The sequence below is a fragment of the Oryza brachyantha genome, chromosome 4 (assembly GCF_000231095.2).
Source record: "Oryza brachyantha chromosome 4, ObraRS2, whole genome shotgun sequence".
Lineage (NCBI taxonomy): Eukaryota > Viridiplantae > Streptophyta > Magnoliopsida > Poales > Poaceae > Oryza > Oryza brachyantha.
The window spans coordinates 18,656,470-18,674,156 of NC_023166.2; the positions used below are offsets into that span (position 1 = coordinate 18,656,470).

At 40.7% G+C, this 17,687-nt stretch overlaps 2 protein-coding genes across 2 annotated transcripts; one reads left to right on the forward strand and one right to left on the reverse strand.

Moving 5' to 3' along the window:
• Positions 1–5,926: 5,926 nt before the first annotated feature.
• On the forward strand, positions 5,927–8,447 carry LOC102707023 (OVARIAN TUMOR DOMAIN-containing deubiquitinating enzyme 5). Its single transcript, XM_006652773.3, has 2 exons — positions 5,927–6,082; positions 7,160–8,447. Exons 1-2 carry the CDS (start codon positions 5,970–5,972, stop codon positions 8,016–8,018), a joined length of 972 nt encoding a protein of 323 aa, XP_006652836.1. The 5' UTR covers positions 5,927–5,969; the 3' UTR covers positions 8,019–8,447.
• Positions 8,448–11,681: 3,234 nt separating this feature from the next.
• Positions 11,682–15,107, reverse strand: LOC102707303 (probable receptor-like protein kinase At1g30570). The gene is made up of 2 exons (XM_006652774.3): positions 14,863–15,107; positions 11,682–14,602 (listed from the first exon to the last, which is right to left on the reverse strand). Exon 2 carries the CDS (start codon positions 14,535–14,537, stop codon positions 12,000–12,002), a length of 2,538 nt encoding a protein of 845 aa, XP_006652837.2. The 5' UTR covers positions 14,538–14,602; positions 14,863–15,107; the 3' UTR covers positions 11,682–11,999.
• Between the last annotated feature and the right edge of the window lie 2,580 nt (positions 15,108–17,687).

Below are 17,687 nucleotides of genomic sequence, written 5' to 3' on the forward strand. Positions count from 1 at the left end.
AAATATATATATATATATACATATATATATATACATGTTTAAAAAATCATATAAATCTATTTTTAAGTTTTTAAAAGTTAATAGTTAATTAATATATACTAATGTTTTTTTTCGTTTTATGTGACTTGATTAGACCAGTTGGCACAGACAGTTACGAAGAATCACATGTCTTTAGAGTAACATTAACATTATAAGCTCTATAAATTATCACTGTCATTATAACCATTATCAAATATCTACATTGCACATTAGAAAAAAAATGTTATACACGCCTTTTCTACGTAAGTATGTGTGCTAATAAGCTGTCGGCTAAAAGGTCGTTTGTGCCACTTTCCTGTCTTCAGAATTCAGATGCATATGCAGTCTGGCTATAAATTATTTTTCATCCACCTCATAATCATTCTAGTTTTTTTTGGCTTCTGTATAAGTCAAATTTTAAATTTTTAACTTTAAATTTGAAGTAGATTTTAAGTTTTTTACTGCAGTTTCTTTTTCAATCTGTGCTTTTAAATCGCTAAGGATACATATATAAAAAATTTATTCACCAATTATATTTTATTTGTAAATATGCCGTTTGGTTTTTCCTAAAAAACAACCAATCATAAATCCAACATAGCCAATCTTTGTAACCTGTTGATGTAATTTTATTTTACCTACTCTTAGTTATAATTCGGCCATGTTCCTTATACCTTTGCAATGGTTAATTCATTTATTTATATCTTTAATTAGGTGTTATGCGAAGGGAGCACCATCTTAGCTGGCTAAATCTCTTGTTTGATCGTGCATCAACCAGCACGTGGTCGTATTACGTTTCACGGGTAATTAATTAGGACGTGATAAGTTACTGACGGGTAGTCGGATACTGCGTGCTGATCGGCGCCGTAGGGCGAGGAGAAGAGCGAGATTGATGTGGTCGTTTTGAGTGCAGTTTGAGCTGTTCACATCGATCGATGGATGGATCAGTCACGCATGTGGGCTTTCCTGTGCATAGTGGTTAAAGGCACGACATGTGATTAGTGGCGTACATATACCTACTAGTTCGTTTGTTCTAATAGTGAAATTTTCTAAAAGCTACTTCTAAGCTGCCTCAAACGGTTTATAACTTATAAGAGTCTGTAGTTATAAATTCTGTAAAATGAACTAAGAATCCAGTAGTAGAAAAAACTGGGTTTATGAGTTTTTCCATATTCTCAGAAACTTGTTATCAAGTAGCTGCTTTTCAGTATCTAAAGCCTCCCAAACAGACCCAAAGCGCCCGATAATATATGCTCCAGATTCAGACGGTTAGGATACGAAGCCAGAAAGATTAACCAGCCACGGAAAACATACTATAAAGACTGTGTTTTTTAGTGCACCGTCGCAGTCGATATATTGTACTAATGGATAATATAGTACCGAGCAGCAAAATCCACACATAACATGGAATAAATAAATATTAAAAAACGCAGATCAGACCGTGGTTAGAAGCTTTGCTGTGTGGTCAAAAGGAAAGCAGGCAGGCGGCAAACCCATGCCCAGGTGAGTCGCACGGGATCATGTGATCGTGCTGGATGGATCGATGCACACTGGAGTAAACAAAAGAAAACAAGCGAAAGCACATGCATGTGCTTAAATTATGCAATCCAACCGTTCAAAAATGTCGACCAGACACCAGACTGCGGCTGTCGCCGTTTGCAAGTTGCAAAGAGAAGACGAACGACCTCGTTTTTGGCTTTTGTTTATGATATAAGTTTAACTAGTTAATTTTAAGTCTTTTTTATTATACTTTACTTTTTAACTTCGATTTTTAGAATACGGTAATAAAAAGATCCGTCTAATAATTAAATGTTTAAAAATTTTAGTTTCATCAATCAAATTCGGTCACTGTTATTGGATGATAATCTGATTATCTGTAGACATGTGCGTAAGTCAAAAAAACTCATACGTGTCCTCCGCCCTAACCCCATGCATTATGCGCGTGTTTGATAAAAGAAAAAAAATTAAGTGTTTGATCAATTATAAAAGTGTGTAAATAAATATATATAAATTTATTTACAAATATACTGTTAGATTTTTTTCCCGTTTAAAACCTTAAAAGATGATCCCGAATAAACAAAAGCTGGCCGACCGGAAGAACCCAATTGGGTTGGGAGGCCAGGAAAAACGAAAATTCCGCGGTCGCCGGCGCGTCCGTCCGTCTCGCTGATCGCGCGTTGCCCACCAACAGCAGCGTACGTGCCGCGGTTTGCGTGGGTCCCGGCCGCGCGTACGGCGTACTACGATGGGTGCGGCCCGCGCGCGCGTACGGCGGTGAGAGCGCAGAGAGACCCGTGTCGGGTCGGGTGGGCGCGGGCGTCTCGCTGTCACGCGGGTCTCTCGCTCTTGTTTGTCTTCGCCGATTCGCTGCTCGGTTGGTTGGTCTTCGCCGTTGTCTTGGAGGAGGAGTTGGGTGACGTAACTGTACTAACGCGTGCGTGTGTTCCCGCCCGTACACGGTCGATCGATGGACGTGACGGCGGCGGCCATGCACGTTGTTGCTCTGCGGGCTGCCCTGCCGCCGTACGTCGGTCCCGCCTCTGTCAGCCGTCGTGTGCGTTGCAGCATCGTCTGGGACGATGATGGACAGACAGACAGGTGTGCGTTCGGCCGGGTAGTAGGGACCGAGGGAGAACGAGATGGAAGGAACGATTATGAAATTTATTCACGTCGTAATGTAAAGTTAAGTCAAACGTTGCCAAGCCAGATTTGGAAGTGCGGCGCGCGGTTTACCGTACACTGTTTTTTTTTCTCTCTCTCTCTGTCTCTCTCAGGTGTGACAAGGTTCTATATCGACGAAACTCACGTGCCAGATGCTCACGGATCAATGCACGTCGTTGAACACCCCCCGGCCCAAACTAGCTAGGTTTGAACACCCATTGGGGCTTTTCCATTTTTTAGCATATGACTTCCCAGAAACTTTGGGCCATGGTACTGTTGTACGAACAAGACATTACTATTGTTCTATTGTACACGTGTTTTGATCAGGTTCTCCCCTGTTTTCCCAAACACTCGTCGCTCCTGTACGGGGCGACGTACGAATGCTTGGATCTCACAGCCCGCACTCGCGCGTACGCAACGCAAGCGCGAGCGGGTGAAAGAAAAGTCGCGGTCGCGGACGACGGCGGATCGCGGGTAGCGCGGGCGCGACGACGACGACGGACAGAGCGACCTCGCGCTCCGGACGTATGGCTGCACGCGCGCGGCCGTGTTGGCTTGGGTGGCGAGGGCTCGGTGCGGTGCCTCGGTTTGGTCGCGGGGCGTGCGCGACGTCGTGGCGTACACACGGCGGACGCGCGCGCGTCGACGGCGTCATCAAGGCGACAAGGATTCAAGCTGAGGAGTCGTGCGTGTTGCCGGGCGGTGACGGTGTGATGGATCCATCGGTTCGTCGGTCCTAGGTACGTGTCCGCGTGCACGTGAGCCGCGGGAAGACGTGCTGGCGCGCGACCACCCAGGGTGGGTCGGGTTGCGTTATGTTGCGTGCCGTGCCGTACGTCTTCCATTTCCAGGACGTTTTTTTGTCACCGGGACCAGGTGCGCACGGGTAGCTGGATAACGAGACGGAGAAACTCGGTTTCTTCCAGGCGTCACAGGGTTGTGTTTACGAAACTCCCGACAAAGTTGTTCAAAAAACTGCTACTACAACTCTTTGCTGGAAGCCCCCCCAAAATAGCTCTTATCTTCGTTCCCAAAATAAATTTGTTTTTTTTCATTTTAGTTTATCCATAAACGAGTTTATTTTTAAATAATTGTTTTATTTAAGCATGTGAAAATGATAAATAAATATATTACAAATAAATGATATAGAGAATAGTTGTGCTAAGATTTAATAAAGTGCATGTGAGATATTCAAGCCTTTTTTAGCCATATATTTTTGTTTCTACTTATGCTGGTAAGCCCAATTCAAAATTTTCAACCTTAAATCGGAGTTGATTTTCACCAAAATTTATTTTTTACATTGACTTTTTTATATCACTAAGAACACATATATATATATATATAATTTTTATTCATAAATTATTTTTTATTTACAAATATATCATATGTTTTTCATAAAAAGACAAAGAGTTACCCTTAGTTTTATATTGTTATTCTTACTACGAATGAAAAATAATTTTATTTTAAAACGGGAGGCGCAGTACCTTTGAACACGGATAACCCAATTGGTCACGGTACTCGTTTTGCGGATTATCTAAATATTGCAGTTCTACGTGTTTTAAATAGTATCAATTCCCTGTGTTTCAAAAATACTCGTGCATGCTTTCAACATGGTCAAATCAAATCAGCACTCGGGCAGCATGAAGCTAGCTCCGATTAATTCTATTGACAATTCGGCACGGCACGAAAGACCAATTTGTCGTGGCTGCTGTAATTAACAGATTTTTTTTTGAAACAGCGAGATCCTCGTGTGGGACGCGTGAACTCAAGATGTTGGAGCAGGTTGGTTTAGGAGTTGAAATCTAGCTAAGCACATCGTATAAGCTAAGAGTTCAATCCACATCAAACACGAAAGCGATGCGAACGACGGCGACGAAATCCCTCGGCAAGAACAGATTACTACTACTACTCACCTGTCTCTGTCAGATGATGGAAACAGACGAATGGGAAACGAGCCGAGCCCGACCTTGCTCGGCGGGAATAATTAACTTTTTATCATTTTTATATTTAGTCATAATAGATTTATCATTGATTTCACGTATCATATACATATGACTCAAGTATCATAATACATCTATTATTATTTATTTTTAAGAGTAGCAAAAAGTTAAATGACCCGGCTCGGTGAAATGAAACTGGGCATCAAGTTTGAACCCATCCATCACCTGCGTTGGGTTTGGCTCGGTGGTGATCGGTGAGAAGAAAGAACTCCCTAACCACCTCCACGACACCACCCGCTTACATAATCAGTAGGCGTATGGATGGAAAGTTGGAAACAACACTTAGATAATCGCGGGTACAGTAGAAACATTGGTGAATTCGTCATCTAAATTTTGGATTCAAAATTCGTGGCGTAGATAGTTTTGTCATGGTGAAACCGCACATTTTGATCATAACGTTTTGAACCAGGGACATATCGAGAATTCTAAGTTGGATGAGACAGTTTATATAAATATGTTTAGATACCATAAATGTATCATATGGAATATACAATATAAGTTTAAATTTAATTAAAATTCACCAACACATTATTATCAAAAGAGTTTTTTACTTTTTTTCTCTTCATAAGGAGATAGTTCTTTTGGCGAAATTTTAGCAAAATTCTGCACCAGAGAGCTATACAAATCTATAACTTTTACCATCAACTTTTTAAGGATTTTTTTTTCACTATTTCTAAAAAATATATTTATATAAATTTCATCCCAATGAAATAGTTGGTCATCGATAATACACCCCTAGAGTAAATCCAATTCCCATGTCCTGTTCAATGCGAACGCGCATTATTTTCCCTTTTGACATATAACTCTTTCTCTTTTCAAAAATATTTATATATATAAAGTTTATACCTTTATACATATAAAGTTTATATATTCTTCGAGATAAAATTTGATTTCTAACTTTAAATCTATATGCTTATATATCTATATTATATTAAAAATGCATGTGTGTAAAATTTATATGTTTAAAGTTTATATATATATATATATATATATGTAGAATCTATGTATAAATCTTACAACTGTCAGTTAAATATAAAATGTTCGTGCAAAGATCATCCGTGCGAATATCTTAGGTCAAGCACATCGAGCGGAGGCAGCCTTCAACTCGAGCTTTCACTATGCTCGGCTTTGTTTACATCGCAGGCGAATCATCGTGATTTCGTGGCCCGCTACGAGATCAGATCCGCATCCGATAAGGAGAGGCAAGAGCACGAGTAGTCCACAAAGACAAAGCCTGGCCGTTTCCTTTCCTCGTCTCGTTCCCTGAACACACAACTCTGTATCCTTTTCGCGATGGACGAAACCCTAGCAGTCGAATCCACCGCCGCCGGCGGCGAGACATCCGCGGCGGAGTCGGCGCAGGAAGCGCAGCAAGAGACGCTAGAGGAGGTGCTCTCGAGGCATAGGTTAGTTTCCCTTTTGCCCCTGTACTCAGTAGTCAGTACCCCGATGCCTTCTGCTGCTCTGTGCGCGCTGTGGATTGGGCGAGATTTGCGTTACTCTTATGGTTGATTATATTAAGTGTTGCCTAATTGGTACGAATTGCGAATTAAGGGATAACGTTTTAATCTTTTTAGGATTGTGTTATGCCGGGCTGTAAAAAAGTTGCAACTTTTCATTGTTCGTCGGGTTTTTGTTTATGATTTCGGTCGGCATCTTAGATTTGTATTAATGGCTATGCTTGGAATTGTACTAGGAAGAAAATATGCATTTCGATTTGCAGTACATAGGCTTGGCACTGAGCAAGTTATCCAATCAGTGCATATTGAATTCTCCAGCAAAGTGGCGTTTTTCAGGGAAGCTGATTAGATTAGATGGCTTGGAATTTAATCACCACCAAACTTCTGAATAGAAATTAGACTATGTAAAATATCTACTCTGTTATGGTGGATATGCGGGTACCAAAGAAGAGGAAATAAGACTGCTCTTTTAATCATTTGCTACGCACACACTGCAGTATCAGATTGCTTTAGAGAGCATTTTCCCCTGAAACTTACTCCTATGTTAGTTATGTTTCCAATGCTGGTGATTGATGGCATTCCATAGTTATGTGTTTATCATATGGTTAGGTCAAAGGGTCTTATTATATTAAGGGGAGTTCCCATATTTAGGTGCAATGTCTTTCTTCTCTGCTGAGTAATCTCCCGCAACACACAAGTCTTGGAAGCAGAACCTTTTGTATATTGAAATACATTAGTTAATTTGTAAGTTCCATGACTTTTGAGCTACAACCAGTTTATAGGTATGTTGTAGATTACAGATGTTTATTTAAAGGGCAAAAATGCTACTCAAGGGAATGTTTTTTTCTTAAAAAAAGGAATGTGAATCAATACCTACTTTCTTCAGTTCAAGCAATGAGATGTACACATATCCATTATTTTTGTTTTCTTTTTGACTTGATGACTTAGCAAATGGTGGACTGGATTCTTTTTCAATTATTTGACATGGTTCCTAAAAGATGAGGCCCTCTTTATCATAAACAGGAAAGAGAAATCCAAACTCCAGGATAAGGAAACAAGTCTCAAGAAAGCAGCCGCTAAAGGCAGCAAAGCTGAACAGAAGGCCAAGAAGAAGCAGGTAGAGGAGGAGATATCACGGCTCTCAGCTGAGTTAGAGGTGAAACATGCTGCCGAACTTGCTACATTTGGGTACAACTCCGCAGGCAGCTCAGAAAAGGGGAACATGGACACCTTAGTAAAGGCTATAGCCGGTGTTTCTGTGACCAGTAATGCGGATTCCGCAAAGCCTAGCAAAGGTGCGCGCCGTCGAGAGAAGAAGGCAAAGGAAGAAGCTGCTAGAGAGCAGCGCATTCAAGAAGAGCAAAACAATCTTGTCAGTGATCGCATGATAGAAAATGAAAATCTTGAGAAGAAGCTGGAGCCCTTGGGACTGACCATCCAGGAGATAAAGCCAGATGGGCACTGCCTGTACCGTGCTGTTGAGAACCAGCTATCGCTTTATCCCAGAGGTACTACTACACAATACAGTTACCAGGAGCTACGGCAAATGACTGCCCATTATATGAAAGAGCATGCTGCAGATTTTCTTCCATTTTTCCTATCAGAGAGCAAGGTTGAGTCTGGACCAGACCCCTTGGAGAGCTTCAAGAGGTACTGTGAGGAGGTTGAAACAACTGCTGCTTGGGGTGGGCAACTTGAGCTTGGTGCTCTAACCCACTGCCTAAAGAAGCACATTGTTGTGTACTCAGGCTCATTTCCAGATGTGGAAATGGGCAAAGAGTATAAATTGGAAGGTGGTACAGATGGCCCTAGCATCAGGTTGTCCTATCACAGACATGCCTATGGTCTTGGCGAGCACTACAACTCAGTGATTCCTGCTTAGTTACCTAAAAAAATTAGCAGTCTTTGGTCTTCTATGATATATTCTCCAATGATAACTGTCTCTGGACACAATAGGTGGCTTGTTTACAGTTGCTTTTGTGTTTCCATCTCATCGGTCAATGACGGTTGAGTACTTGAGTAGAGTGTACCAAAGTTTTACCTGGGAAGCTACTTCCCAAACAATTTTGTTTGTAAAACTGAAGTATCTCTCATTACCTTATTTCCAGTTGAGGCTGTCTTACCGCTATTAATCTCGTCGAGCTGTAATTTGTTATTATAATTCACTCCCATGGTGAACCTGTACTATCTTTATTTCACAATGTAAGATGACTTAGTATTATCTAGTTTTATATGGATGTTAATAAATTAAGATATATCGATTAATAGATGAATTTATGTATAGCCAAAAATTCTTGTAATATGAAATGGAGGGAGAAGTTCTTATTTCAGTGGCTTTCAAACTTTTTACTGTTTTTCCACTCCTGGTTAATTCGGTGCAATAAGAGACATTGGTAACTTTAGAGGGTGTTTGGTTGCTAGACATAGGCCGCGTTCGGCTCCTAACTTATCCATCTCGTTTTCTGCGCATGCTTTCTGAACTGCTAAACGGTGTATTTTTTGCAAAAGATTTCTATAGAAAAGTTGTTTTAAAAAAATAATATTAATCTATTTTATATTTTTTAATAATTAATTAATCATGTATTAATCAATTACTACGTTTTCTACGTCAGGATAAGTTAACTTACCAGTCCTCCAAACGAACCCGGCCATAGTTTACCACGATGAACTTCAGGAAACTTAGGGGGTGTTTGGATCCCTGCTACTTTTTTAAGTCACTGTCACATCGAATATTTAAACATTAACTAGAAGTATTAAATATAGATTATTAATAAAACCCACTCCATACTCTGGACTATTTCACGAGACGAATCTATTGAGCCTAATTAGTCCATGATTAGCGAATGTGATGCTACAGTAAATATTTGTTAATTATGGATTAATTAGCCTTAAAAAAATTTTCCAATGAAATAGCATTTATTTATGCAATTAGTTTTGTTATCAGTTTATATTTAATAGTCCTAATTAATGTCCAAACATTCGATGTGACAAAGAACTTTGAAAAATCTCTGGATTCAAACAGCCCCTTAGATTGTTTGGTTATAGCCATAGTTGTGACAAGATTTCTTTTCAACAAACTAGTTCAACATGCCGATGACTTAGAAAAGTGTGGTAATATTGTCTTAGGTTTGTCATGGTATGGCTAAGGATTTGATAACCTTGACTTAGACAAGTGTTGTAATTTTTGTTGGCTCGTGTTGGCAAAGTGTGGCTAGTTACGGATCACTGTGTATGTAAACCTGTTATGATGTATTGTTCCACCTGTGGCTGTCTCCTGTCAGTGAGCACTGATTGACTCGCTGTATATTTGTGACCTGTTGATGTATTGCTGTATCAATCAGTGAGGGCTCGTTTCGCTGCAGGTCACATAGGGTGATCCAAGCCAGTCAGTAATACTTCATTGCATCAATACCTGGCAATGTTTCTGAAATTGCATAGCTTTTGATGACAAATTTTGACTACCATCCAAGGTTCTTTCTGTACAAGGTGAATTCAGCAATGCTGTGCACTTTAGTAGCTCCTCTAGCTCTTACCAAATGCTGGTTTCAAACTCCAGCGGTTTCACCCTGCAGCTCCCATAGTTCGGACGGTTTGCAAATCAGTTTCAGAATCTGTGCATTGAAGACGCATGTGATGCACGAGCAATTGCAGGAGAGACAGAGACACCAGCAATCCTTGGCCGTCCCCAATGGTCCCAGCTGAGTTCAGTGTACTCGCGAATTCCCCTGACAAGCTTGCAACCTGGATCTATGTAAGCTGGACAGGAGCATCATCATCACATGTCAGCGCTAGGCGACGCACTGAAAGCTGTGGTCGCCGTCGTCGCGACATCTTAAGAGTGGAATCATACAAGGCTACCAGTAATGCGAGAACACAGAGACAGCAGAGCAGTACAGTGCAGTAAGTGCAAAATGGTGAAATCTGTCCAAGCTCAGCCTTTTGCCATTTACAAATTACAAGCATTGATCTGGAACGACAATGGCTACTTCTGAATCCATTGCGTGGTACGGGATAATACAACATGGGTTCTTGCAACTTTGCAGGGCATAACTAAGGAAGTAGATTATTGTACTAAGATGTTCTTAAGAAAAGAACATTCAGGACATTATGTATAAAGGAAGCTGAAATAATGTGAAAGATCTCTGCTATAAGGTAAAGAGGTATACAGCAATAAAACTTAGATTTGAGTCTTAATTTAAAGTGTTGTTTTTATTATCAAAGATATTAGACAATAGATTACAAATTTAACACCAAAATTTTGACACCTAAATAAATTCTTAAATCAAGTCATTATTATTGTGATTTTAGGGTAGATTATTTTGACCGTTGGGATCAAATATATTTCTACATATAAATATTTTATTTAGGTATACAGTTTATGAATAGAAATATTTTATTTGTATTTAAATTTTGTGAATACATATGCATAAAGATTATAAAAAGAAATATTTTATCTACGTATAAAGTTTATGTCTATTTATGTAAAAAGTTTATAAATAGAAATTTTTATTTATCATGTTTATGAATCGAAATATTTTGTATAAGTAGAAAGTTTACCAATGAAAATTATTTTTCATATATATAATTTCAAGTAGAAGGACGAAAATTTAGTTGCACTTTTATTTAAAAAGAGAACTTAATCTAAGAAATTGCAAAGTGCAAAATTGTCACCGTGCCGTCATCGCCCGTCTCCGACTCCCTCTCCGCCGTTAGAGGGAAATAATGAAGAAAAGAAAGAAGAGATGACAGAAGGAAAAAAAAGAAAGAAAAGATAAAATAAGGAGAGCTAAAAAAATCAGAATTTAATTAAACTAGGAGAGAGTGTGTGTAATGTCCTTATATCCATCATATATTAATATATCCTCGCTGTTCTCTGCTCCATCTTCAATGTATAGACCTATCACAACTAAATAGCTTTTAATGGCTTAGAAATGTACATTCCAAGTCATCTATTCTACATACGTACTGATTTTTTTATCATTTATGCTAACATTTTGTCTTCTTTATATGTGCCCTATTTTTTAAAGCGTCTAACAATAACATTATGATAGAAGCCTCCAGGTTGTTTGAGCCTGTTGATGTGATTTTGATAGTATTTCTTAGTCATTATCTCTAGAATCTTTTTTCTTCGTGAGAAATAATATCCTGGTCATATTTATTGAATTAAATGTAAATGATTTTGCAAATTATGAAGACTTAGCTAGACAATTTCACATTCACATCCCACTATTGTTGATTCATGTATAGTGAAAACATGCAATGATTAATTGCTCTTTATGGGATTGATTGTTTGTTAAATTTTACTAACATGATATATAGTTTTCATATGGTTCACATAATTAACTAATTATTACTGCATTTCATATATGTTTTAGTGGTTTCTTTAATATATAATGATTCTTTTTACCCGTAGCGAAGCACGGGCATCTTGCTAGTATAATAAAAAAACTAATGGGATAGTTTTACATAAGATACAAATTTGCTATAAAGAAATGGCTAATGTGGATTCAACATATAGAAACCAAAGCCCATATGATACTATAAGTTGAAAGAGATAATTATATTATCAGTACGATTTATACAGGTCACACAGGTTGACCTAAATCCAGTTGTTAAACAAATATCATGGTACAGCAGGATGTCAAGGAACAACTTGACGCTTCCATGTTTTTTTTGTTTGTTTGGCAATCTACAAAAATCCTATTATTCTACACTTGTTGAACAGGAGGACACCAAAGAAAAAATCTCAGAAGAAACCGGCACAGCTAAGAACCTACATGAGCAATATCACACAATTTTACAAGAAGACCATCGCTACAATTCAATCAAGATATTTCAGTGGGTTACCAGATGTCAGAAACCCTCAAGTGTTTGGATCTTCTCTTATACTAGATGGCTTTGAGTTATGTTCCTCTTCTCCCTCTCTGATGTGAGGTAGGCTGAAGGACATATCGGCAAACCCCAGTTCACTGCTTCCAAATGATTCACAGTCCACATTGCGTTTGTAAGCTTCATGGAGCTGTAGCACATATTCCAGATGCCACAAGACCTCGCCCATTGATGGCCTGCTTCTCCCATCATCAGCAAGGCACTTCTCTGCAATTTCACCAAACTTCTTCAAGGATTCTGATGAAAAGTCACCATCCAGCCGGGGATCCACTATTGCTTCCAGTGAACGCTGGCGCTGCCATCTCATTGCCCATTCTGCCAAGTTGATTTGATCCTTGGGCAACGAGGGGTCTATAACTGGTCTTCCACAAGCGACTTCAAAGAGCACTACTCCAAAAGAATAGACATCAGATTTTTGTGTGAGTTGCTGCCTCCGGAAGTACTCTGGATCAAGGTACCCAAAGCTTCCCTTGACTGCCGTACTAACATGGGTCTGGTCCAGTGTTGGACCAGTTTTAGACAACCCAAAATCTGCTATCTTTGCAACAAAATTATCATCCAACAAGATGTTTGTAGTTTTCACATCCCTATGGATTATACCTCGGTCTGCTCCAGTGTGGAGGTAGTGAAGTCCACGAGCTGCGCCAATGCAGGCATCAACACGTTGCTTCCATGTCAGAGGTGGAAGACCACTTCCATAAAGATGGCTCCGCAATGTCCCCTTTGCCATGTATTCATAGACTAGAATCATTTCCTTCTGCTCTTCACAATAGCCAATCATTGCAACAAGGTGCCGGTGTCTAAGCTTGGAGAGCATCTCAATTTCCGTTTCGAATTCTTTCAAGCCCTGGCCACATAATGGATTTGCACGCTTGATTGCCACTGTAGTACCCTCATCGACCTCACCCTTGTAAACCTTGCCAAAACCACCAGTACCAATAAGCAAAGCCTCATCAAAGTTCTTTGTGGCCGCCCTTATCTCTGCAATGCTGAATCTTCTGCCCATTCTGTGACCAATGGAAGATGAATTGCGTGTCAAGGGTGATTTACCGGTTGCACGGGCATCTGTGGTGCTTTTCATATCCTCATGGAGGACCAGTGGGTGCCAACCAGGTGGGGACTCCTTCTCAACAGCTTTTCGTTTCCTTCTTACATAGCACCATGCAAATAGAACAACACCTGTCAGTGCCAAAAAAGAAGCAGACCCAATACTGACTTCTTCCCATAAAACTTTCCTGTCTCTATCCTTGGAAATACCCCTTTGGTTACCCATGTCAATATGGCCAAGAACATAAGCGAGGTTGCCATTCCTGCTGAGCTTGAATATCTCCAAACCATTCAGAAGTGCATCCGTGCCTGAAGCACTGGTCATGGGGTCAGGGCCTAGCTGAAGCCAAAGTGAATCTACCTGCTGTGGCAAGTTGTCAAAATAGTCTTCATGATATGCCTTGTTCATACCCCCTGCCCTGACATACACATCATAGTCCTCAGCAGCTGTCTTGTTGTTGATGTAGATCTTGAAGACCCTTTGGTTGGACTTGTCATAGACAAGCTCACAGAAATGAAGGCGGACCAAGTAATCAAAGTTGGGGTGGACATAGAATCGCCATGACACATTGAACCGCTTGTCCACAACCATGTTGTTGCCCATTATTCTTGCAGTCTCATATACATCAATGGGAGAAATCGAGGAGTCATTGCTTGAGAGATAGCTTATGCTTGAACCGTTGGACACAATCATAGCAGCATTTGTAGAAACCATGAATGCTTCATCAGTGTACCAAGGTCTGTGTAGATACTGATCCTTGGAAGATTTAAGTGCAGGTCCTCCAACATTCAACCGGTACATTGTCTCTAGGCCTCTGCTGCTTAAGCCAAGAGGAAGCTGCCCATCTCCAGCGCCAACTTTGTTCACCGTGTCATTGAACAGGTTATCTGGAGTGAGCATCACCTCAATCGCATTCACGAAGGCAAACGACCCAGGGCTCGGATCAAATTCAACCTCCAGGCCATGAGCATCAACTACAAGAAAGTACTCCTTGACGACCGCACTGATGGTTGAATTGCTCACGGTGCTCCTCCAAACAATCTCCTCTGACACATTGAATTTCGAGACCAGCTTGAAATCATTTGCAGTAACATCAAACGATGAATCGTTCCCACTGAAATTCCCAAATGTGAAAGGGAAGAAATGCAACCTGATACAGTAGTTCCCCGGCAGCACGCTGAAGTTATACCAAGATGCGGTGCTAAAGAAACGAGCTGAATGGTACACCGGCCCAAAGATTTCATTGCCGTTGCTGCTCCCGGCCAGCGATGCAGCTATTCCAGGGCTGCTCAATGTAAAATTCTGCCCAGGGGCCATGTCGCCGATCCATCTCCTGCCGTCAGCATTGACAGTCAAGTTCGAACCACAGTTCAGAAGCAATTCACCTCCGTGGACTTCCAAGAACAGCGAGTTCGCAAGCACGGTGCTTACAACTGCCAGCACGAGTAGCCTCATCGCTAGCATCACCCCGACTGCCAAATTTTAGCTCTTGCAGGTCTCATTTAGACTGCACAACAAGCATCTGGACCCTGAAATCAAACCAGCAGAAACCAGGATTCAGGCGGTAGCACTGCCAAACTGGAAAAAGCGAGAAATTTTATCCCCACTACTTGAAAAGGACGAGATCTTTTTGTGGCTAGATCCATGCACACAACAAACACCGAATCAAATGGAAAAGCACGAACTGTTTCGGTTCAGCAATTTCAGTTAACGCCTAGAACACACAGCGGGAGCACGAGCCATCCCAGACAGCAATCAGGCAACCGACGAGCAGGGAGATTCGCATTACCCGTGGACGCCGACGAAGCAGACCCCCCGCCGCCATTGCCGAGATCAGTGCCACTCCCGCTGCCGTCCCATGTCTCGCTCGCGCGCGCGCGCGACACAGAGAGAGAGAGATAAGAGAGCAGACTCGGGCAGGACAGAGGGAGGGGGGCGCCGCGCCGGCCAAATGGAGCGGACGGAGCAGCCGCCGGGTTGCCTTGCCGCAGCTGAGCAGCAGCAGATCGGGAGGCACGCTCTGCACGTACGTACGCGCGAGTGGCGGATACTGGCGGGCGGGCGGACCGCAGCAGCAGCAGAAGCAGGCGCCGGTGAGGTGCGGGGAGCGCGTGGCGGCCGGCCGGCCGGCGAGCGGCGGAGGGCGTGTCGGCGTCGGCCACCGCGTTGTCACAGGGAGGGGAGGGGAGGGGAGTTGTGCAGCGTGCAGCAAGACGAGGCTCACAGTGTGGATGTGGATCTGCGGTCGTAGAGCTCTTCTTGTGTTTTGTTTTGGTCAAGTCCAAAATGGTTAAGATGATCAGTGGAGTACAACTACCATGTAGACATGGAGCTTTGTAGACACATCTAAAAAATTATGGTATTGTTATCAAGTTAAAGCAGCCACTGGACAGTGCTAATTTGATTCTGTCTTAATTTTGAGTTTCTTTTTGAGAATTTACAAGTTAAGGTTATGTTTTCTATTACAAAATATTATCTATTTTTTAAATATTCATTTGTACAAATGATGAGATTAATAAATTAATATCAGATGACGAACTTCTGTGCTAAAACTTTTCGAAGAAAAACAATTGTTTCATAGTTCGGAAAGCACACCAGTTGAGAAAAAGGTTGAAAAGAAACATGTATCTTTGTTGTTTTGTTCCAAAGTAACATAGGGATTGTGAATTTTGATTGAAGCCGACTTTTTACCTTACCAAAGTTTTGGTAGCTCTAATAATACACATGTATGCTTGAAATACTATAAGTATTTGCCCAGGTTATCACAAATATAACATTACCAAATTTTATTGTGGTAAGATATATCAAGATTTTGGCACTACTAATATATCAGTAGGGTAAAAATTATCATCAATCCAATGTACCCTTAAAAGATACATTGTCTATCTATAAGGGATAGAATTTAAAAAAACATACATATTATGGAAGGAAGGATGTAATATCAAATTAAATAGAAGAAGCGATGCTGCTAACCAAGCCTCTCATAAAGCTAGCTGAAAGACCTCGTGCATTTCTCAAGGCATACGTGTGAGATTTATAATGGAAACAAAATGTGAGATTTCATTCTGATGAGAACGAGAGGCAACTTGATTGGCTAGTCTAGTGTTCTCACAAGTGTAAAAACAGTATAAAGGTAGATGGTGATAGGGAGAATCACCAACGATATCAGAGTCGGTGAAAAGGAGGTTTGCTTTGGTTATCGCAGGACAAATTAGAAAAGAAAATTCTTATAAAGCCTTTAAGCAAGCTTTGCACATGTAGTACAAACAAACTTCATCGGTAAGAGTTCAAGTTTACACATAGTTTAGAACATAATTTTTTTCAGAATTCCAACAGAAAAGAATCAATATGTTTCCCTATGAAATTATGGCCTATTCGATTTAGAGGAATTTCATAGAAATTTTAGAAAAAATTAACCTAGTTTCTGGAAAAATTCTGTAAAATTCGAGTGTTCCAAAAAATCCTCTTCACTGTGGGCCCTCCTAGCCAGCTAAAGTTGCTGCTTTCCCTCCTGAGGAGTGGGGACTGGAGAGAGTGGTGTTCTATTCTCATTTTTAGATAGATAGAGAAAGAGAGAGAGAATCCAATCACATTCTCTTTGGGGTTTGGGTTGTGAGGTGGTGGTGGGTCACATGCTGATGGAGGGTGAAGCAACACATGGCCCTGTTCCTTCCTTCCTTCCCATTTCGTGCTGAATCTGAGCAATGTCATTGTTCAATCATGTTCACATGAATGGCCTAATCTGGGTGTCACTCTTCGCTCTCCAAAGTTCCATGTTCACCACTGGCAATTTGGCATTTGGTGATGCCGTGATTGGTTCTTTGCCTTGCCTGCTGCTCCTCAATTCGTTTCTGCTTGTACTTTAGACAAAATTTAAATTTTCAACCTTAAGTTTAGAGTTTATTTTAAAGGATTTTACATGCATAAAAGTTTTATTTACAAATTACTTTTTATTTGTAAATATATTGTTTGACTTTTTTTATGCCAAACGGTCATCCATGAGCTTTCAGTGTAAAGCTTTATCCTTTTTATCTTTGATGATCATACAATAATAAAGGAAAGAGACAGCCGTTCTGTTATCCGAACATCTCAGGTAGAGGTGTTAAAAACTCAAAATGGTGTCTGAACACCGACACAAGTAAATAATCACAAGGATCGAGTGGTAAGTATAGAGGCCAAATTGCTGCCGACACATGGATTTCAGAGAGGGGGAAAAATGACACCGACGCATACTAGACATGCCAAGAACAAGATTTGCCAACCTCTCCCATCAATTATTACTACCCACATTTTTTTAAGTATCTCAGATCAAAGATAAAGACTTGCCCTTGTCAAGTCTAACCAAAACTCAGTTTGACCCATCAAAGGCGAAATAATGAAATAAACAAGCCCAGAAATCACATCACATCTAAACAGCAGATTCTGGAGCGGATCAAATGATCAGTGCAAAGCAGAGAGAGAAATGAAGATAATTAAAAAGGAAGATAATTTGAGATCGATCTGTGCAGGAAGGCAAGGAAGCAGGGAGGAAGCTTCCTCCTGGGCCAAGAACAACAAAATTTACACTGAACTTTCTCAATTCCTGATAAGCCCTCTGCATGTGGCCTCTGCATT

What these genes read in the sequence shown, in the direction of transcription:
- LOC102707303 (XM_006652774.3), bottom strand. Translation starts at nt 14,537, where the DNA reads ATGCTAGCGATGAGGCTACTCGTGCTGGCAGTTGTAAGCACCGTGCTT.
- LOC102707023 (XM_006652773.3), top strand. Translation starts at nt 5,970, where the DNA reads ATGGACGAAACCCTAGCAGTCGAATCCACCGCCGCCGGCGGCGAGACA. An exon ending in GAGGTGCTCTCGAGGCATAG is followed by an intron (nt 6,083 to 7,159) that starts GTTAGTTTCCCT and finishes TATCATAAACAG; the next exon opens with GAAAGAGAAATCCAAACTCC.